We start from the raw sequence: 23,273 nt of genomic DNA, 5'->3' as shown, positions 1-23,273 counted from the left end.
CTCAAAGCCAGAGCTGATTAGAAGAACATCCTGAGGAAATGGAGTGTGTGTGCGTGTGTGTGTGTTTATGTGTGTATGTATGTGTGTGTGTGTGGCCTTATGCGCTGTGGTGGGAAAGGACATTGATTAGGACAGCGCTGAACAGGAAGCCAGATCTGGATGGGTATGAAAGGAGGAGGGACTGTCCCTTCTGCTTTTTCAGCAGGGAGAACTGTCCACTCCCCTCATTTCCACCCAGCAGCCTCCCATCTTCCCCGACTCCTCTCTCTCTCCTCCCTTCTTCATAGTCCGAGAGGAGAGAGCTATAGACGAGGATGATATGATGCTATTTTCATCCTCCTCCTTCACTAAGGGTGTGATTGGGTCTCTCCCAGCAGCCTCTTCAGCATCCGCCCTTACGGGATCCTGTATCTCCAGCTGGAGCGGTCCCTTGACGCCAGAGTCCATTTGCCTGAAGCATTGTTTTGCTCCTAATAAGTGGCCCAGGACTCGATACCGAGCTAAAACCATCATCATTTAAACCAGAGCTTTTGTTTTCCTCCTTTCCTTCCCTGCCTTCTCAGAACAGAATTGGAACTTGCTAGCTGCGCCTCCCTCACACAATGCTGTATAATTTCCCACAGCAAGCGGGAGCATTAGTGAGTGGTTTTGTGAATTGTGCCTCTCCATTGAAGAGCTCCTGGGGGAGACCCGCCACTTAGTGTCCATTCACTCGCACAGTTAAAGTCACATTGTTGTTCTTCACTGTTATCGAGGTACACATCTGCAACGCATTTCAGGCTATTGTTTATGTCTCCATGGCAATAAATCTCAATCTTGGTGCCAAAACTAAGGCATTGGGTTTGTTGAACAGGCACCCCATTGAGAAATGATATATGATTTAGGTTGACTGCAAGGAACTCGATTTACTGATTTAGTTTGTACTCGCATAACAACAACTTCATACAGATCAGCAGCTTCAAAATAAAGACATACCTTTTGTTGTTGCTAGTGTGTTGTTTTTTGTACAGTATGTGCACAAATGACCATACCTACCCGAGTGCTGCCTATACTGTCCTAATAATCTGATTTTACAAAATGATTAAATGCTATCGAAAAATATACGTATTATGCATGTGTCGCCGATGCTCTCTGGTTGCCCAAAGCAAATTTCTCTCTCTGGAGAACAATAAAGACTTACTTACTTAATTATACGTATCTAAACACTCCTTCCTAATTTTAATATAAATTAATATTTTGTGTGTAACCCTAAGTCCATGTCTTCTTCATGGTGTCTAAAGGAGTCTGTAACTTGTGTTGTTAAGCATAAAACAAAAAAGTATAAAGTGACTTCAGATTGAAAAACGTTATGCACTCGTTTCATACAAAACTAAATATGGGTGAGAACTGATTACTTTTAAAACAAATTGTACATGAAAACAGACTGATCCTCGATGACTATCATAATGGGCTGTTTTCCATAGTGGTCAATATTTTTTCAATGTTACTCATTCATGTATGTCACTTATGAGGAATGCATTGTGTATTTTGTAAACTCTCAGAGAAAACATGTATTCAGAACTAACATGCTGCGAAACTGTGATAGTTTACAGACAGCAAGTCCTGAGAAAAGGGAGGGCAGGGTGCGGTCATGTTACATCACACGCTGACTGACCCATTGGCCGTTATCAGCTCGCAGCACCTTTTCCCAAGCAGCCATCTGCACTCTACTGTACCACTGGGCCAGGATGATAGCATGTGTTCCTTACTCTACAAGCTGGACATTGTAGTAGTTCTGATAACATGCACATTCTCCATTAGCCACAGAAAACCCTGTCTGCCCCCATGAGCATTTGGCCAATCTGGCTGGTCAGGATGGCTTGAAATCTATCGCCTGACTCCTAGAAAACAGGATCATCTGGAATAGCCACTACCTAGTATATAGGCACTAACTATTTCAAGAACATTTTTCTTTGCATGTGAGTTCTGGGAAGCTGCTCTCATGTCCATTGTGAAAATGAGGTTATCCCAAAACTTTGTTCTTTATTTTGTCACCAGTCATTGGTTTTAGAAATGTCATCCCTCTTCCTCCCCCTTATTCTCGGTGTCTTTGCCAGTCGTCAGATGAGTTTATTTTGTTCTTTGCTGAGCTAGCATTGGCGTCAGGGGGAGTTTCCCTGTTCCCCTGACCAGCTGTCACTCATGTTGACATGTTAGTGCTGGTGTTGCTCTTAGAGGGGCGTGCCATTTCGTTTTCTGCAAACATGCTGAGATAATGTGTTGCTGGCATATACATGTTTTCGGACACACACACACACATACACACACACATACACACACTTTTCCTCATACCTTCTTAGAAAATCCCTCTCCTACAAATTAGCAACGTTGTTAAGTTGGTTAAGTTGCCATATGGTAGCCCTCGCTGATCCTATTTGTGTGAGAGCTTTACCTTGGGGTGTGTGCGTGTGTGTGTGCGCGCGTGTGTGTGTGTGCGTGCGCGTGTGTGGTTGATGTGTGCTTGCAGGGGATGTTGTTGAGAAGGTTTGGAATGTGCTCAGGCTAATGGCACATGCTTGGCTGTGGCCCCTGGGGCAGCAGGCTTTTATTCCCTACCCAGCATGCTGCAGTCCAAGCCTCCCGGCTCTCCCTGTCACATACACACGTATGTGCACTCATACACACTTGAACACGTGCAGCCATTTCCAGCCTGAGCCTATTGGACCCTTTCTCAAAGACACAGATACACACATTAGCACGGTAGAAGGTGCATAAGGAGAGCTCTTGTTTGAAGGGGACAAATATTCTAATGGGGCAGGCAAGGGCACACATCAAAGAGAAGAGAATGAACTGCAGATGGGGGATTTTTTTCCCTGTCGATCGAGAACAGGTGTTTCACTCTTTAGATGTGTGCATTTATTTTGACAATCCCAACAAAATGATTGATTTGCATCATTTCGGCATTGGTATCGCCAAGCCGTTGTCATAACCACACACCTTGGCCATGGTGAGCGCCTCCATGGTCTACGTCACCCGTTTCCGAGGCCAGAAGAGCTGCACTGATAATCCATTATTGGCCATCATCCCCCTCAGGCCTGCGCGGCCCAGAGACTGATCAATTCTGACAGGATGGTTGTGTTGTGCATGTGTGTGCGCTCAGTTGGAGCACGTGTGTGTGTGTGTGTGTGTGTGTGTGTGTGTGTGTGTGTGTGTGTGTGTGTGTGTGTGTGTGTGTGTGTGTGTGTGTGTGTGTGTGTGTGTGTGTGTGTGTGTGTGTGTGTGTGTGTGTGTGTGTGTGTGTGTGTGTGTGTGTGTGTGTGTGTGTGTGTGTGTGTGTGTGTGTGTGCGGGGAGGGTTGGGCCATGGTCATGTTTGCCTGGCTGTGTTCAAGTCAAGATGGGCTCTTCTCTCTCGTGCACACTCCCTCCCTCTCATGCACACTCCCTCTCTCTCGTGCACACTCCCTCTCTTTCGTTTCCCTCTCATTCCCCTGAAGACCAATTTGCATTTTTGTAATTAACAATAATTGTCTGTTTTTCCTCTTATTCTTCCTTTTTCTGCATTCTGTCCAATCGAAAGATCAGCGTAGCCTTAATCAAGAAATACACAAGTGTGTGTGTGTGTGTGTGTGTGTGTGTGTGTGTGTACGCACGCCTGTCTGAAGAAAGGGACTTGATACTACTTTTGCAGAACCAAGAGATATCCTGATTACCTCTTTATTTTCTCTCCTCCCTGTCATCACGCAATCAGAATGTAGTCACGTCATGCTGTCGTTCTGCCCCCCCCTTCCTCCCTCCCTTCCTCTCTCTGTTCCTCTCTAGTCTACATCATCTCGTATGGCTTCCTCGTGCCAGTAATTGCTTTAAGTGAGGAGCGCGCCCATGACATAAAAAAAATAACAAACCCTTTTTTCACTCATTTCACTCTTCAACCCTCCAGTGGTCTTTTTCAGTGTGTTTGGTTTGAGCCCAGATCAACAAGGATAAGAGATGAAAGATATCACTCTTCAGATTCTGCACAATTCCTTTTGTTTGAGATGTGTGTTTGCTTGCCGTGATGTTACACTAATGCCTGCTTTAAGGAGGGATGGTGTGCCAGGACATGCGGCCTTGGTTACCTCTTGAACATGCCGCTGGTGTTGTGACTTGTGTGAATCCTACTGGGCCTAAATATATAATCCAGAAAAATTGATTCAGTTAAACAATTTAAATCTATTATCTTTCAGCACTCATCCATTTATTGTGCGAGCTCTGTATTTGTAATGAGGGATTATGTATGTAGTCGACTTTGGCTCTATGTGGCTTTCCCTTTTCTTTTGATGTCATTTCACAATATAGTTATAGCTTTGGATTTTTTTGGTGCCTGCCAGTTGTGGCTTTGCTGCTGCTGTGTGTGTGTGTCTGTGTGTGTCTGTGTGTGTCTGTGTGTGTCTGTGTGTGTGTGTGTGTGTGTGTGTGTGTGTGTGTGTGGGTGTGTATCGGTGTGTATGTATGTGTGTGAGAGAAACTCTGAAAAGCAGTGATGCCCAATCAGCAATATAAGCTATGAGCAGATTTCTTTTCTGGACATTCCCATGGAAAGGGAATGGAAGTATTTGGAAGCAACTCTCCAACTCTCCAATCTGGACGTTTTAATTCACTCACTGTCTTTTGTCCATAGTCACCTCTCTTAATGCAGCATGTTCAAGGCCGGAGTATTGAGCCATTCCGCCTCTATAACCGTTTTCTATAACTGGTATGAAGATGGAATGGCATTGTTGTTTCACCTCTGGTACAGCAGTACAGTTATTCAGAGCCGGATCACGATCTGTGTAAAAGGGTCAGTTGGCATGACGGAACAAGGGTGTGACGCAGCCGATAAGTTAACCAAAACGAAGCAAGATTACTGTGTTGTGAGAACACACAAATTTGATAAGCATCAACATGGTGTACACAATGCACACCAACTTTTACTTGATGGTAAGTACTGCTATAAATGTGGACAGTTTGCTAGAGCTTGCCGACATTAAGTTCACCCAGCATTGTTTCTAAAAAGAGGCCAATTTATTTCCAAACTGTATGTTTTAGCATACAAACTCTGAACTCCTAGGGCTGAGCCTTAAATAAACACAGTGGGGCCCAATTTGTAAATGATGGTTGGGCAGAAATGAAATAAAGCTAATTTTAGAACTTGACAAAAACAGTTTGCTGATATAATACTATAGTTGTTTTCACTTCATGTGCCTTCCAAGTCATTTAAGCAGCTGTTTGGTGTACTCAGAGTCGCATTTACAGTATGCCCTATTAGGTTTGTCGCAATATTGGTAAAGATCAAAAGCGCAAATTTACTAAATTATGTGTGTCACTGAACCTGGAGGATATTTTTCAAAGCTATGACCTTTTAGTACAATTTTTGAGACTTCTGTTTCTGGCACTCTGTCTCTGTCTGTCTGCTTACTGCTGATAAAGTTGAAAGATAAGCAAATCATCATAATGACGTGAGGGGGCCTTTGGTGGTGCTGGTAGTTTTTTTCGCTGCACCCATAATTCTCTCCTCTCTCTTTCCAACTTACCTCTCCTCTAGACATCTGTTAGGATGTGCTTTATACGTGGTTCCTCTGAAGGTACAGGGGGACTGAAACCTTCCAAGAGGCCTAACTTGTGTGCCTTCTAGTTCATATTCCTAAATTGACATTTTTCTGTATCTCCTGGTATCTGGTGACATTTGTAATGCCTTTGAATATTAAAGGCAAAATCCTCAGATCATTTCCACCAGTCTGTGTGTGCTCTCTGGGTGTGGGGCCCATGACTGTCGTTGTTAGCACTTTGCTCTGGGTGTGAAGTGTGTGTCATCCAGTGTGAAATGATACTATATTTTGCAAAGCCAGTGCTACCAAAACAACTCGTGGAGCTACTGTTTTTAATAGATTTGTCCATTTTCTGATATAGTTAGAGTCAGTGGTGGACTGTAGAGCTATAATGGTAAAGTGTTTAATGAACCTAAATGAAATGAAGTGATTTTGTGAGTTAAAGGACCAAAGAAATGCATGGTTTAGCTAATGTTACTGTTGCTACTAGCTAGATTGTTTAAAAATAGCCTTACATAACCTCTAACGATACCCTATTTTTACTGAAGTAACAGCTTACAACTAAACAAGACCAAAGCAATGGCAGAACGAGGCAAAGTTAGATAAACCCTTTAAATCGTTTATTGATTATTTGAATGTAATGAGAGCAGGAATCAACCAACAGATGCAGATATAACACTATGCCAAAATATTGGAAATGTATTTTTGTTTCGGCATTTTTTTTTAGAGAAGCCTTGGCAGGTCTTGACTCCTGATGGTCCACTACTAGTAAATATAGTATGACAAAATTCAAATAAAGAACAGGTCCGGGTAGACAGGTCAGAAAGAATTTAAAAAATAATCTAGCAAGCTTTGTCGTCTTGCAGGCATCCACCGCATTGTAATAACCGTCTCTGTCACTAAATTTATCCTTTTTAATCTGATTCCCTGGCGAGATTAGATATGAGAAAGTGAGTCATTTGAGCTATGCTGGCTACCCTCAGAACAATTTCTTAAAATCTCTTCAGCTTTTTGCCCATCCTTTGTATCTCCTGTCTGTGCTCAGGGCATGCAGCATTCCTGTTACACTATTTAATTTGAGAATAACTAGGTCATCAACCAAAATCTGCAGCAAGCCCAGAAAATGATTGGTCGAAAGGGAGCCACCAGATCCATTCTAACACCCTCCCACCCCCACCCCCCTCACTTTGAGTGCCAGGAATCACCAGACAGATGCCCTGACTTGAGCAATACCATCCCATCTGTCTCCTAATGAAGATGATGATGACGATGATGGGAATGAGAATGAGAATCATGGAAATGCTTGTGATGACTGAAAGATTCTCATAACCATGTCATGCTACTCATAACCATGTCATGCTACTCCAGTGAAATGTGTTGATGCGTCCTGATGCTCCACTCTTCAGCCATGATTAGCATCAAGGCAGTTCAATGATCAGATTACCTTGAAATGATCAAAAGGCATCCTGACCAAAAGTCGTATTGCTCCTCCACACACACTGACACACACACCAGCCACCACCAACAAATTTCCTGTCATACCTGTCATACTCTGGCTTTTTCAGACTCAGTTGAGACGTCACGTAAGGCCTCAAGGTTAGCCACTGTGGAGATTATGGTCACTGAATAAAATGGGCAATGCTAACCCTAGGATAATACACTGAAAGGCATAATACGACAGTCTTTCAAGGAATAGACCTCTCCTTGGTATAGCTGCATAGCCCCAAAGAAATGAGCATCCATGTTTTAAGACACCAGGGCAAGTGAACTCAATTTTACACTTACTGTTACATTCATCAAGTGTTTATTTTTTCCAGTAAGAATTACTTTCATGACATTATTACACCTTTGTACAACATTGGCATAAATCAATGATCAGAACAGGTCTCATGCTTGTGAGGTCTAAATATCTGCATTTACAAAAAATAACTACAGTTATGGGACAAAAAACATTATACTGCAGTTATACAATGCAGTACAATCCAGTTTCATGTCCAAAATACTGTATTCCTTCATATGACCTGCAAGGGATTCCTCAAAATCTACAGTATTTATACTCAAACAAACAGCAGTTTTGACACATTTTTGTAAAGGCGCTCTCTCTCTCTGGCAGGCCAACAGTTGACCTGCCTGCATTTGTAACTGTCTGAGCCTATTAATTCTCATTAATTCTGTTCTTGGAACCTCAATGCGTTTACCTTCATAGGCTTGTGAGCTCCTCTAGATGCCTAGCCAAGTTGTAGGAGTCTGTATGCTAATTCTAGCATTGTTAATTTAAACCTATCGCCTTATCACCACCTGCACCAAGCGGAATTCCAGGTTTTAAAATGGATTCGGCTATATGACGCAAATTCTTTCTCACCATATGTGACCAGATACATATTTGACCAGCTTGTCTCTGGCAGCAGCAAATAGACAGTATTTTAAGAGTTATTACTCATCGTAGCAGTGAAGACAGTGCTATGAGTTCAGGGTTTCAGAGTCTTGGGTAAACAGAGGCTTAAAGGCGCATTTTGTCATTTAACTCAAGGACTAATGTACTACAGGTTTCAGGGTTATGATCTGGAGGAAGACATAACTTAATGTTCTTCAGATACTAACAGGGAATAAAATTAAGCCAAATATGCTTGCTTATTACTAATTTCAGCCTAACAAGTAGCCTAATCTCAACACTTGTATTGTTTGCAAGGCTCTAGTGATGTCTAGTGAGGTCAGGGTTAAACATTGTGTTTAATGACTCAGATGAAGATTAAATGCATGTAAATGCAACTGATGCATTTTCCCAGGAGTTAATCTTCCAATCTGAAATGCCAGTGTTAGCATATTTCTTTGTTTATCGGCCTTTTACGTTTATATAAATCTTGGTGAATGGAGAGGTATTCACTTACTGTATGCATTGTCTTTAGGCCACCCTGCCATGCTTTCATGCCTTATGCAGAAATAAAATGCCAATGCTACCCCAGAGTTATAGTAGCTAAGTAGAGACTAAATATGGTAGCAAAATGGGTTTCAAATTTTAAGTGGGTGTTGAGATGGCATGAGTCAAAAAAATTCTGATGTGAAGATGTAATCACCTTGCACAATTAATCCAGCTGTCTCAAGTTCTGGCCTCATTCGTTTATTCATTTCTTTCATCCCCTCTCCCTTTGGACACGGTAGAGAGAAAGATTGCGTTGGCAGATGTCCCAAAGATTCTCACTTTCCTCCATCAATTTGACAGCAACACATGTTCACAGATTGGATGTGCATGTTTAATGGAGACACCCGAGCTAAGCATGGACGTGCTGTATGGGGTGTGATCATTGCTTAATCTGTACACTTGTTTCTGGGCATTTGGTGTGTGTGCGTGTGCGCATGCATGTGTATGCGTGTGCGATTTGTCCGTCTGAGGATCATCAGCCGTCGGCCCGTTTTTCCTTCACCTCACTTTGGCAGTCCTTTACTTCCTGAGCTCCTCAGAAGCAGCCAAGCCTGCGGTACACCACACAGACAGTGACTTCAGTCGCATTACAAGGCCTTTTAGTTTTTAGTGGTTCTGCAGGTATTCTCTTCCTCACAAAAGTGACCACTTTTAGTTGTACTTTTCGTTGAATGAATCCCTCCTTTTCTGGAAGCAGACTTCAGGCCATGTGCAGTCAGTGGTGAAATTTCATAGACTATGTTACTCCCAAGGAACTGTTCACAGTTCAGATCAGCCTGCATCGTGAGAATGTAAGTGGGCTGCATCAGCATGACATATTTAGGATGGCATTTTGAATCTGGATACATCATAACAATAACAGCATGGCAAATATTTAAACGGAGCCTGGGTGGATATTGTTGGATGAGTCATCTGATAGCACAAAGTGTGTCATTTGTTTTAACTGACGAGTTTCCAACAGAGAGAGCGAGAGAGAGAGAGATCTAAGCCAAGTATTGATCTGTATGTCACCTAGTTGGTGAGGCTGCAGTCATCCATGATTCTCCTGCCCATCATGTGGTACATCATCACAAACAGAGAAAGCCCTTTCTGCTCAAGACCCTGCTCAGTCAGTGTAGTTGCTTCTAGTACATGATGTCAAGCCTGCAGTTTAGTCTTGACACGGAGCATTGCTCTTTGTGAACAAAAACAGCTCTCTACTGTATCAATTCTGACATAGTAACTTGCTCCAAAAAACACTTGAAAGTAAATGTGTATTTTTTTATTTTTTAATTTTTTAACTTGGATATTGAATGTATAGCACTAGTTCCAGTACTGCACCCACCCAGTCACCCTGCCTGAAGTGATGGCGTTGCTGTTGTGTAGAAGCTATGTTCCCCACTGAAGGCCAATCTCTCACTGTCTCCTGCTCTGCTGCCTGGCTCCTCTCCAACCCCGTGTTGATAATAAAGGCGTGCCTGTGTTCATTGAGAAGCGCACAAGGCCAGTGCTTGTGCTGGGCCTGTCACAGCTGCTGTGTCGCAGTAAAGGGGAGAGGGCCGCAAGAGCACGTGGTTTTGGCTCGAGCCGCTCATGCTCCGTCAGCATGGCAACCCAGAGAGCGGCCGCAGCTCCGAGGGGTCCGGCCGTGGTCTTCTGCGGATCCACTGGCTCCACGCCCGATCGCTGACCGACCCCTCGCAGAATCAGCTCTTTGGGAAGATCGAAAAAAACAGCATGAATAATACAGAGAGAATCATGCCACCCTACACCACAGCCAGCTCTCCACTTTTTTGTTACCAAATGAGCTTTTTAAAAATGCATATCTGCGTGCTTACTGGGTGGAGAGGAAAAGTGGCCAAAGGCCGACAGATCACATGCTGCTGCCTGTGATCTTGCGAGACCCCCATGGTAGCATTTGAGAGAGCTAAAAATATAAGTATTGACATTTCAAGTATGGCTTTGTCCTTTTTAAAAACAGCCTTCCTTTTTTTCTGCCCAAATACCCCAGTGCTTGAAATACTAATGAGAGACAAAATGACTAGTAATGTTTCAGATGGGTCTTTACTGCGTCTCCCACTAGAATGGAAGATCATGCTGGGCTTTGGCACAGAAACTAGCCTGAGCCTGAGTCTCGTTGCCTTATCACTGGGCAGCCGATTTAATCAAGAGAGCAGCTCAGCCATGGCCAGAGTGGGACTGCTGAGGTGAGGGCCGTCCACAGGGGATGGCAGGCCAGCACGCTCTTTTACAGGGCATATTTCCTCAGTGTATCCGCTGCGCTCCCAACCTGTGTTAAATCAGTGGACAGATACACCATTGACCATTGGTGCTACACGACCCCTGGCCCTGGCAGGGTTATCCATACAAAATCGATTAAAAGAAATTTGAGACTGTGTGTGTGTGTGTGTGTGTGCCCTGTGGGATTTTGCAGGGGTGAGGAGTGTGTTGCTACTGTGTTATTTATTGGGGTTCTTCTTATTCTTCTTATACATACAGTGATGTTGTTTGGGATGGCAGTTTTTTTTACAATGTTTTGTGCTTTAATAAAACCCAGTCTGCCTCCCTCGCGCCATCTCTCTCATGTTCTCCAGGTGTAATATTGCAGGCTTGTATTGTCAGGTTGGCTAATGTGAACAATCATAGCCATACTGCCATCCTGAGAGCTTTACACCAAATCAGTAGAGTACAGTACAGTACAGTCTGCTTCACTCAGAGATGGTCTACACCTTCATTTCATCTATCCCCACATACCCAGAACACCTCCAAAACTGCAGTATGTGGTGCTCTAATGCTTTAGAGAAAGGGCTTGCTGTCCCACCACAGCCAAGGCATGACAAAGCAAAGGGAGCACAACAAGACTGACTGATGTATGGACATCAAAACAGATTCTGCACTTGAGCTAAATAGTAGCTATACAATAAAAGAACAACAGACATCTGGAACAAAGTCAGGAGTTTCTTTTCGTCTCTGTGTTTGAAGTGGTTTGGTAATACACTTTTCATCTTATAAGTCCATTAAAATTTTAGAAATGGGAGATAACTATGTGGGGTTCAAGCGAGAGAGAGAGCGAGAGAGATGGGGGAATGAAAGTTGTTTTCCCTTTTAGAAGTGTGTGTGTGTGTCTGTTTGTCTGTGTGTGCTCTGAAGAGTGATTGGTGTGACCAGAGGTCAGGGCCTCCAGCAGTCTGTCTCTCACATGGCTTTGAAGCTGATGTGGCTGCAGAGATGACGAGGGCTAATCCCTGGTTCTTTCAAACCTCTGTGTTTAGTCTCCATTTCCCTTTACACTCCTATTAGCGCCACACACGTCAAATGAGAGTTTGTACACCTCTCTGACTTTTGTCTCACTTTATCATGCTTGCTCTTGCTGCATCATAGTCTCTCTTTCTCTTTCTCTCTCGTTCACACTCTCTCATATAAATATCTCTTGTCTCCCCTGTGCCTAGTTTCTAAACCCACTCATGATCACATGACCAAACCGCCCTCTCCCCCACCTTCACTCCACCCTCTTGTGTCTTCTCTTTGTACATATCTTGATGCCACCTTTTCACTGTCTCTCATTATTTTTACAGTCTTAGTCGTTACTCTCTCTTGGGCGCACACTGTAAAGATGAGGGGGCCCTGTCTGTGTTAATGATCCATCTGGAGATGGCTGGATGACTGATAGATTAAATAAGTAGAGCACCAGTTCTTGGCCTGGCTTTTCCCCTGCTGTCCTGACTTTTTGGCTGCTGAGAAAGACCGCAAGCGCCCACTTTCACCTCCACACTGACTACTGAAGATACTTCCTTCATATTCAGCATGTTTCCCCAATCTTACTTATTTGTCTATACGCACTTCGAAAAGCAAGCTTGGCTCTGTGTGGTTGCCTTCTCTGCACCAGTGCTTGGAGGAAGAGATGTTCTGTTTAATGCAGAGTCCTCCGGCGCACCCTGCACCCCTCTGGTACGCATGTGTTATCCACTCCACTGACTGGAGAGACCTCAGAGCAACCTCCCGTGTTCTGATCCAAAAATAAACATGCGATAAATAAATGAATGAAGGAATGAATAATACACCTTCCCTCAGCTGCCCCCCACCCCCGCTCTCACTTCAATTAGACCACTGGTGTACCTCGGAGTGGGCTTCCCAGGAGAGGGCTCCTAAGCCGTGCACAGAGACCTTATTAAGGCTCTGTACTGATGACAGAACTGAGTCCATTGGTATAAAGTGGATGGATGCTGTTTTGGGGGGGGGGGGGGGAGTAGATGATCAGATTGTATGTTCATGCCGACATTGACAAGTTGTGGATGTTATGGTATTTCTGCTTTTTTGTTATGCAGAGCTCTCACTGACAGATTAGTATTCTTGATCATACCTAATATTTTTTATATAATATTAGACAGAGAGATAAGGAAATTCTCTTAGTTTGTGTTTATGTGCTGAACTTGTTTCTGCTGATTCCAAGTTACTGAAGAGCCTGGGCATACCCATTCCTCATGACTCTGTGCTTGTGTGAGCGTTGGTCCCAAATGAGTTTCAGTGGAGGAGGTGGAAATGGCATCCCAGCTCCTCCTCCGTGTAATCACTCCAGTAATACTGCACATGCCCAACAGTGGGACTTGGGCTGTTGGCGTCGCGGCGTGCATGGTGGGTGTCTGGGGCCCTGGCTCTGACATGTTCCATCCTGCTGGAGATGTGGCACATCGGGGACCCGGCGCTTTTGTGCTCCAATTAGCCCGTCTTGCAGGGAACACTGTGATGACTACCGTGCGGTTTCAAGGGCCTTCTGTTCCCTGTTAATGGGGATTGGGAAAGTGGTTCTCTTAAGCCCTTAGCCATCTCACACTGAGTAAAGGCTGGTGAGGTTTTGTTTTTTCTCTGCTCAGGCCTTTACTTGTTTGGAGTGGATGTACAGGCTAGGTCTGGGCGATAAAAAAACAATAGCAATATGTATCGCAATATAGTCTTTATCAATAACAAAATCGTTCAATAGAATTTTTTAATTGAAATGCATTACATTCAAACTGGCAGGACACACAAGATTGTAATGCATGAATAGACTTGAATTAACATTCTCCCTCCCTGGCTCATAAACCTTTCATGATTGTTACGAGATGACTTTAGTGTTTTTATGCCTCCGCGCTGGTGATAGCCTTAGTCGTGGTCGAGACATTGAGTTTTCGGCTTGTCTGTACGTATGCACGTATATGTGCGTCCCAATCTTGTGAACGCAACATATCAAGAATCCCTCAAGGCATGTCTTTCAAATTTCGTATGAATGTTTAATTAGACTCAATTAATTAGACTGAAGGGGCTCGATTTTAGACGTCAGAGGTCAAGGTTCAAGGTCACCGAGATCAAGAAAGTCCCATTCCTGTTAACACGATATCTCAACAATGCCCTGAGGCACATTCTTCAAATTCGGTATACACTGGTTGGATTCCTTTCAATTCTATAATCTATGTATTCTATGCCTCGCCACACAAATGTATGTCAACCAGAAATTCAGGGCTGCCCTGAGGCATACCACCACAATGCGGTAATTTTAGTTTTGATTGTATTGTTTTTTGTTTAGATGGGTGCTTTTGCTATCTCACACTCTTTTTTTCTTTTTCTCTTCTACTTTCAGGTCAGTGACGGATCCAAGAGATGGCAAACGGGTCGCCCTCAAAAAGATGCCCAACGTCTTCCAGAATCTCGTTTCCTGCAAGAGGGTCTTCCGCGAACTGAAGATGCTCTGTTTCTTCAAGCATGACAATGTAAGGAGAATGAGCACCACACGTTCCCTGGCCTTTGTTTTTCTGCCCTTGGGAGCCAATTTACCTCATTGGCCTCCCATGGAGCAATCATCCCCACCCTGTTGCTGCAAGTCATTGTTTTTTGCTACCTGCTTTTTCTTGTCCCTCCCTCCCCCCAGTCCATGCCTGCACCAAACAGGGCGCTTTATGTCATGTGAAGACTGATGTCACCACCCACAATCTCCCAGTGCTGACCTTGTCCTCTTTCTCTCTTCTCTCTCTGTCCCTCTCTCTCTCTCTTTTTCTCTCTCTCTCTCTCTCTCTCTCTCTCTCTCGCTTTCTCTCTCTCTCTCTCTCTCTCTCTTTCTCTGCAGGTCCTGTCAGCTCTTGACATTCTACAGCCTCCTCATATCGACTACTTCGAGGAAATGTATCCTGTACTGCTTAGCCACTGACTAGGCAATGCTAGAATTATCATGCACTATCCCATCACTTCACGTGGAGGGAAAAGCAACATTTTAGAAACAGAATTAGTTGGCATATTTATTTAATTAATCTTTTTAAACTACTGTCCTTTTACATCAAAGCTGAGATATTTGAAAAAATGACAGGTGATTTCCAAAATGGATGAGCTTAATTTGTGGTGTAATATTGGTGGTGGTGTGACCTTTGCTTGGTATGAATTTACCTTTCCATAGTTGCTCAGTTTGTTTTTCTCTCTCCTTTGAACTGCATTCTGTTAGTGGTCCATGCAGTGATGGCTATCAGGAATTTAATCTGTCTGCTCATTCCGAAAACAAGATGGGAGGATGGGATCTGAGTGTGTCAAACGTGTTTCAGCTCTGATTCAGATCTGACCTGCTTTTTTTTGGCGGCGGCGTTCGGAGCAGAATGGCAGCAGTGTCTGTGGGGCCGCTGGTATATGGGCCAAGTCTGTCTGCCATCAGTGGCCCGACTGTGCTGAAGCGTGGAAAAACAGAGAGAGGTGGCCTAGAGATTAGGATCACGGTTGCATCGGTATCCTGTTGAAAAGCGTGCTTCAAAAATGCCTTCAACAAGCTGGATCTTCTCTGGTCTGCCAGGATGCGAGATGCTCCTCTGTCGGAGCATGCAAGCTGAAGGAGACGTGACACTGCTTTTCACAGTTCACCAGGGTCTCTTGATAAGCTCTGCGCTGCTTTCACAAAGGACATTTTCCCCAAAATTAGAGTTTACTTTCTGTCCTTTGGGAGACAATAGCTGCTTTATCTCCTCTTTCATTGTGTGTGCTCAGCATTTAAGACTAGATTTCAGAGCTGACACAGTGTGTCATTTCACTTATGGAGCCCTTATAAGCTCAGACGTTGCTAATGACATGTCCCCTGTGAGGATCAGCATGCAGGTTTTCTTCTCCCTCACATACTCTTTCTTTCTTTTCACTCTGTTTCTCTCTCTCTCTCTTTATCTCTCTCTCTCCCTCTCTCTTCTGATTCACTGACCAAGGGGAATCTCGCTGGGCAGGGACCACGTGGTGCTGGGGTGGTGTGATGGAGAGGCCGCGGCGTGGGCTGCTGGCCGGACTCAGCCATGCACATTAGTCTTGGAGCGGTGGCAGTTGTGCGGGTGGGGGCTGGGCATGGAGATGTGATTTTGCATTTAGCTGATTCAGGCCTGAGATGGCCAGCGGTGGCCGCCCAAAGAATTCCATGAGCGAGAGCTCTGGCACTCTCTGTCCAGCCCTGCCGCACTGTTGTATATCTCATTCTCTATGTCGCATTCTCAACTGCTGACGCACACTAGTTGGCTAATTAGTCTGTGAGCCCTCAGACCAGATTGTTGCTTTTGTGTCACAGTGTGTTTGGTTTTAGTGAGCACAAAGTTATGTCAGTTTTTAGAAAAACTGGATCTAAGTGGGAAAGAGAATTAACTGCTAGAAAGAACACTGAAAATGTTGTAGGTTTACCAAAGGACGTGGTGTTAAGCAGAAATATGTGGAGGCAGGATCACGGGAGGCTTCTGTCTGATACTGTATGTGTAAGAGGTAATATGACCTCAAGTCAGAGGTGAAAAGACAGTTGTTTCAGGACATGGTAACGCACACGCACGCACGCACGCACGCACGCACACACACACACACGCACGCACACACGTACGCACGCACACACACACAGAGAGTGGTTGTTTGGAGTACATGATAGGGCGTGGTGAGGTGCTTTGCTTTATCTACCATCCTTAAATCCCACATCAGGACCAGAGGAACAGGTTTTTTCCAACTCTCATTATGTCAGTCATGGTGTACTTCCATTCCTCCCACCTGCCCCTGCCCCACTACTCTCCTTCCACATGACCTTTTGTGGGTGTAATGATGCTCTGTGTGTGTCAATGTCTAGCACATTCCATGCAGCTTTTATTTACCAATGTTGCCAAGCAACGACGATGTAAAAAGCCACACACTACTTGTTATTTGAACTATTATTTAACTGTCTTAACTAAGAGAACTATTTGTTATATTTTTGTTAATTTGTTTATTTTCTCTCGGTCATAAATGATGTTAGCCCAGATAAGGATGTTTGCGGATACAGGCAGCAGGGCGAGATGAATTTGCAGCTTTGCTTGCAGAGCATACAGTACACACATGCTCAGTTGCTACACTGCTGTCTTTTGTAAGACTGGGAGCGTTTTAGAAAATTGCATACTAGTTCATACTTTCATATTAATGCTGAATTATTTATGGTTGTAGCATTTGGACCTCTCAGTGGGTATTTACCACCTGGTTTTAGATTGGATAGCCTTCACATCAAATGCAAACCACACACGCACGGTTTGGAAAATAGCTTACACTTCAAATTAACCCATCTAAGGTTTTAAGTGGACCCTGGTCCACACCAAAAACTGTTGTGTGGCAGCACCGTTAATTACCTGAGCACCACCAGAAAAGCCCCGATGCTGTGTGGATGCCAATGCCCTCCCAGTTTGCTCATATGTCCTAAATTGGCCGGAATAGCCGGGAAGCAGCTGAAAGGTGTCCTGGTGCTTCATTATCCTGCATATCATTTAATCATTCAAATTACATGCCCCCCCCCCCATTTCCTATTGCCTCTGGGACATTTTAGATGAGCTAAAGCTTCTCGGTTAAGTATTTCTTAAGATCTTAAAAATACCAGAGAATGCTTTTCTTTTTCTTCAAACCTGGTCAGCCACCATTCTGAAAGATGGTGATATTTTAGTTCTAACAGGCAGAACAAAAAGCCTTTTGTCTGAACATGCTTGGGGATTTATTTTAACTTCTTTATTTTTAGTTATTTGGCGTGACTGCTATGTAGGCTTGCAACTGTATGCTGTTTTTTTTTTGTTGCTTTTTTGCTTGCTGTTTTGGACGCACATAAAAGCAATTCAAACACTATTTCATTTCAAAGCATTAGCACCAAAGCCATTTGATTTTAAGGACTGCATCAACATAAGACAACAACACTCTGTATAGAGGGTTTCAGCGTGTGTTAATTTCATCCCACTTCATTAGCGCCTAGCGGGACTGCTGCCATATTGAACTGTCAGACTGTGGAGGCTTTGATGTGAGACGGAAATCTCATAGCTACAGTAGCAGCAGGCGAAGGGTTAGTCCGGCGAGTGGGGGGATGATGACTCCTTCTGAACTAAAAGGTATCACAGGAAGTGTGTCAGCTCCGAGAACAAGAGGGGCAGAGGGAGGGAGAGAGGGAGAGAGATATCTAGGGGAATAGAGGAAGAGAGATATCTAGGGGGGAGAGAGGGAGAGAGATATCTAGGGGAATAGAGGAAGAGAGTGAAACGAAGAGTAGGCAGAAAGGACAGGATGGCGATAAAACAGAGAAGGCAGAAAGGACAGGATGGAGATAAAACAGAGAAGGGGTTTGAGATGGATGAGATAGACATGGAGAGAGAGAATGCAACAGACAGAGAGACGTCTGAAAGAGGAAGAGGGGGCAGTAATGGAGACAGACAGAGGGAGAAGTGAGGAGGGGTAGGCCATGTACGGCGCCCATGAAAGCAGAGTCTGTGAGCCCCGCCTGAAGCAGCAGGGAGAGAGAGGGAGAGCGCTGGCTGCGATCATGTGAGCCAGATGAGTGGAAGAGAAGAAAAGAGCAGCGCCCCCTCCTCCTCCTCCTCTCCTCCCCTCCTCTTTCATTCCACTGAGCTGCCGGTGCCCTTTCTCTTCTTCTCCTCGGCGAATCAGCCAATAAAATATGTTATGTACTTTCATTTGATGGCACGGTTGACGGTGCACTAGGACCCAGAGGGCACCGGTGGAAGTGCTATTGATGTGTTATTTTTTCCTCTACATTATCTTTTTCTCTCAGCCAAATAGAGGCCGGAATGGAGTAGCCTCCTGGCCCAGGTGCGTTGCGCAGCTGGCTGCTTTTGTGTGGCAGGAATGTGAGCCATCCCCACCTCCAGGTCGAGGTTGCATGCGCGTGTGTGTGTGTGTGTGTGTGTGTGTGTGTGTGTGTGTGTGTGTGTGTGTGTGTGTGTGTGTGTGTGTGTGTGTGTGTGTGTGTGTGTGTGTGTGTGTGTGTGTGTGTGTGTGTGTGTGTGTGTGTGTGTGTGTGTGTGTGTGTGTGTGTGTGTGTGTGTGTGTGTGTGTGTGTGTGTGTGTGTGTGTGGGGGGGGGGGCTGTGATGTAGCGGCTTAATGGCCAGCTGTGTACTGCTGAGTTGGACTGATCAAGGTGACTGACCTGCATGTAGCTGTGTGGGTATGGAAGTAAATCCAAGACTGGAATTTGTTTGGTTTAAAGTGCACATCTAATGCTTAACGGTTTGTGATTAGTGACATATTTTGTAAACATTGCACACAGAAAGACTCAGAGTCCTGGCCTTTTGAACAGAGAGAGCTAGATGTGTAAAAGGATTATCTATCTATCTATAAAGCAAGAAGCGTCTGTGTGTGTGTGTGTGTGTGTGTGTGTGTGTGTGTGTGTGTGTGTGTGTGTGTGTGTGTGTGTGTGTGTGTGTGTGTGTGTGTGTGTGTGTGTGTGTGTGTGTGTGTGTGTGTGTGTGTGTGTGTGTGTGTGTGTGTGTGTGTGTGTGTGTGTGTGTGTGTGTGTGTCTGTGGCACGCATATCTCGCTGACCGTTTGTCAGACTGACCTAAGATTTCGTATGTGGCTCGCGCGTGGCACAAAGGTGTGCACTCTCGATTTTGAAGATTTTTGAATGCATATTTCAAAATATGCTTATTTACGTAGGACGTTTATTGCTGCACTGCACTGTTTCCAAGGGGACCAGTATAAGGGGAGCTCCACCCCATGGATCGTGTACTGACAGTAGCTAGGTCCAGAGAACGGGCTCTGCTAGGTCTCACTTTGATGATAGTCAGTCGCAATTTAATCAGATTACTCGGGAACCGCTTGTGGGTTAAGATGCAAGATGATTATCATGCCTGACCTCAACAATAAAGACTCCCTGTATGCAGTTTGCTTGCATAAAATGATTACTTGCAACAACACGCCAACAAACACGGGTATGTAGTGACCACTCGAATAGCCCAGGCTACTTTGGACTTTCAAGAGACTTTGACTAAAACGACAATTCCGACTGCAAGGTCCCAAATTGAAACGAGCGATAGGGTAATGCCACATAGCTAACGTTAGACAAGTTGCAGACTGAGCGACGGCACTTATCACGCCATTAAACACGGGTATGTAGTGACCACTCAAAATAAAAGTATGTGCAAGCTTCGAATAGCATTAGGAAGTTATTCAGTAAGCTATACACATTTAGCCTTAACTCAAAACAGTTGTCATTATGTCATTCTGATCTGTAGAAATGTCACATGCAGCCATGCCTAAATTTATTAGAGACCACATTAATTATAGGCTAATATATTATAATATTCAGTATTCATTATTGAATGCTTAGCTGGAATGATGTTTCCCTATCATCCTATTTTTAAAGCAGGCATACCTGTGGGCATGTAATTGAGCTACGGGCTTTCTTCAGGAATGGCATGTTTGAACGGGCACTGCACTAGTACCCTTGCAATCATAATGCTTTTTGTCCTGTGAATATATTGTTATGTTTTTATCATTCTCTGTTCCTCCCTGTTTGAGAGTGTGTCACAACCGCTGTCCCTATATGGGGCCCACATAGGCAGCTCTGGCAGTGCATTATGGGAGTTAATCCATTGACCCATGACCACTCCGAGTCCTCCTTTCAACGTTACCTTTATATACCCCTGTTGTAGAGTTCAGTATTAACCCCAAGGGCACTCTTGTCCTTCAAATACATCAACAACTCTGCAATAAGGTGTGTGCAATGACCTCACAAAAGCACTGCAAACACACTGATGTAATCACTAGCTATATTTAGCTCCTTATTGTCACGTCGTCTGTTTCAACCCCTTGCCTGCCAAAACTGTTCAGCCAGCCGCAACGCTGACAACCCATGCATCTGTTATTACATTTATTTTCAGTGTGTGAACTCCAAGGATGGCTGTTGTTTTGAGCGCTTTGTTGGAAATTCTTGTTTGAAGTTTGAACAGATATGCAGGCTGTCGCAAGAAAACATTTATGTTGTCAGGAAAGTGTCTGAAAAGTGTCTTTAGTCTGAAAAGACACAGTGGTGAGCTTCCAGTCCCAGCCCATATCAGTCTGTGTGTACATGGCAGGAACTGAAACAAGACGGCGCTCTGAGTGGAGGTGGGTGAGGACTCTGCATGCACGTCACTGCTCTGTCAGAGGTGGAAGATGAATGTGCCGTGTGGTGTCGGGCTGAAAGGCCTCATGAAGAGGTGGGCGTTTGTAATCAGGCTCAGCTGTAAGCTTCATTTACCCCCCTTTCTCTCGGAGTTAGGCCACTGTCTGGAAGAGATGAAACGCTCTGACATTCAGCCGGACCCTCAGTGAGTCAGCCGCAGCCACGGCCCCCTCTCGGAAAGCTGTGCAGTGTGCATGTGGAGGAGGAGATGACCGAGTGATGCATGTGGAGAGCTGTACGGCTTCGCTGACCACACTGGGCTGACCACACATGGCTGTCTTTAGGCCTGCGGAGCACAGCCTAAGGAGCCCCTTACAAGACGCTTTGCCTGCTTTGCCCGTTTTCATCTTTCTGTTTTGTGTGATACAATCTTTTTTCGCCCTAGAAGAGTTTCACATTTAGTTAGACCAAAGACAGGGTGCACTTAAGCTACCGGTGCCTAAGCCATCTGCGCATGGTTTCCAGTGTTTGCCAATAATAAGCAGTCCATTATTGCTGGTATATTCTCACAGCACTCTCTTCACCGTCTCCTCCCTGCATTGTTAGCATTTTCCAGTATGGGTAGACTAGAGCATGTGATGAGTGTGTTCCAGTATGGGTAGAATAGAGCATGTGTTTGGGTACAATAGAGCATGTGATGAGTGTGTTCCAGTATGGGTAGACTAGAGCATGTGATTGGGTAGAATAGAGCATGTGATGGAGGTTGTCCAGTATGGGTAGAATAGAGCATGTGATGGAGGTTGTCCAGTATGGCTGAGTAGAGCATGTGATGAGTGTGTTCCAGTATGGCTGAGTAGAGCATGTGATGAGTGTGTTCCAGTATGGCTGAGTAGAGCATGTGATGAGTGTGTTCCAGTATGGCTGAGTAGAGCATGTGATGAGTGTGTGAGGGAGTCGGGGGATCTCCAGGGGATGGAGAACGAGGCTTTGCCTGCAGGTGCTGACCTAACAGCATATGCTGTTTTAAAATTTGTACTCTGGCAAAAAAAAAGTGTTTCAGTCAGTGGGACTTGTCTCCTCCTTCTGTTGATTGGCTGTCAGAGGTGACTATTCCTTTGAAGTTGGCCGCTTGTCATATGCCCGTGGATGGAAAGGGCTATGACTGAGCCCTGGCCTGAGTTGAGTTGTCTATAAGAATGGGGAATGGAGTGTAAAGGATCTAAGATATTGCATGTAAGATATTGCACATGCAATTTGCACATGCTCATTTAGCAACTGAATCCTCATCACAAGTCAATAATGAAGAAATTCACTTTTTTGTTCATCGTTGAATTTACATTTTCTGTTTGGTGTTTCTGTGCAGTTGGAACCCAGTAACACATTGTAATGACCATGCCCCATCTTCATGGCAAATGGTTACGTGGATTGACAGCAAGTGGTTACCTGACTTAAATGTTCCATTGCACTTCACATTAATAGTTGCATAAAATGGCCATGGAGGAGGTGACTGAGCCGTTCAATGCCCTATAAATACCTTTTATGGCAATAATAGATTGCCTACGTGCGTGTTTATTCAGAGGACTGGATGTCTGATTTTCAAGGACAAGTTTCAAAAATTTACTTTTGGCTAACAGTCCTAGTCCTTCTAATGTGCTAATACGACTGGAGACTGGCAGAAACATGCGGACTGCCTGACAAAATTGAAGATTGGGAAAACAGAGCACAAAAGCTGTCCAATTATACAACATGTGCAATGCTGACAAGTGTCAACTAAAGGTGAGACTGATTGGACCATAACACAGATGGTAATAGTTAATGGTTATTTCACAGTGAATGCTGTAATCTTTGAAAGGTTTTGCCAGACACAGAGGAAGTGGTAATGGTGGTGTCTCGAGAGACAGTTTGGGTGTTGTTTGTGCAAATAGACAGTAACCCATACACCTGCAGTTACCCATATCATGGGAACATGCTAGCATTGAAGCTGCACACTCTCCTCTTTGTGCTCCTCTGCTGGCTAGTCAAATGTGTGTCTGTGTGTTTGTGTGTGTGTCTGGATGTGTCTGTGTGTGTGTCTAGGTGTGTTTGTGCGTGTCTAGGTGTGTTTGTGTGTGAGAGCAAGCTCATGTGCGTGAGCACAGTGCATGTGTTTTTCAGGTCTTTTCCTATCAGCGCTTACTCTGTCACCAGAGAACAGTGACTCTAGGGAGAGGTGTTTTTCATCTAACCGAAGCGCTCAAGCATGCAGATCATGTGGAGGGGCCTAATTATATTAGATAGGTGACTGAGTGTGTGCTGTTCACCAGCTATTACTGACACACATTTGACGCGTGCCCTTCCACCTGAGTGTAACTATGGGTTATGTGGCCAAAGGTTTTGCGGTAAAGCCATTTGTAATCATTTACAGTCAATAGCCGTATCCAATCAATCTGGTAATGGAATAATAAGGCTGCTCAA

General features: G+C 44.5%; 1 protein-coding gene across 1 annotated transcript in view; it reads left to right on the top strand.

Moving 5' to 3' along the window:
- Positions 1–23,273, top strand: part of nlk2 (nemo-like kinase, type 2) — a 57,797-nt gene that overhangs the window by 8,556 nt on the left and 25,968 nt on the right. Inside the window, exons 2-3 of the mRNA XM_076281929.1 lie at positions 14,059–14,188; positions 14,542–14,597. Coding sequence (XP_076138044.1) covers positions 14,059–14,188; positions 14,542–14,597 — 186 coding nt within the window. The remainder of the gene's footprint in view (positions 1–14,058; positions 14,189–14,541; positions 14,598–23,273) is intronic.

This window comes from Alosa pseudoharengus, unplaced genomic scaffold (genome assembly GCF_046254945.1).
Source record: "Alosa pseudoharengus isolate Yale_2024_CS ecotype anadromous, Long Island Sound unplaced genomic scaffold, YU_APseudo_1.1 YU_APseudo_1.1_scf_13, whole genome shotgun sequence".
Classification (NCBI taxonomy): Eukaryota; Metazoa; Chordata; class Actinopteri; order Clupeiformes; family Clupeidae; genus Alosa; species Alosa pseudoharengus.
This window is presented reverse-complemented; position numbering and strand designations above follow the sequence as displayed.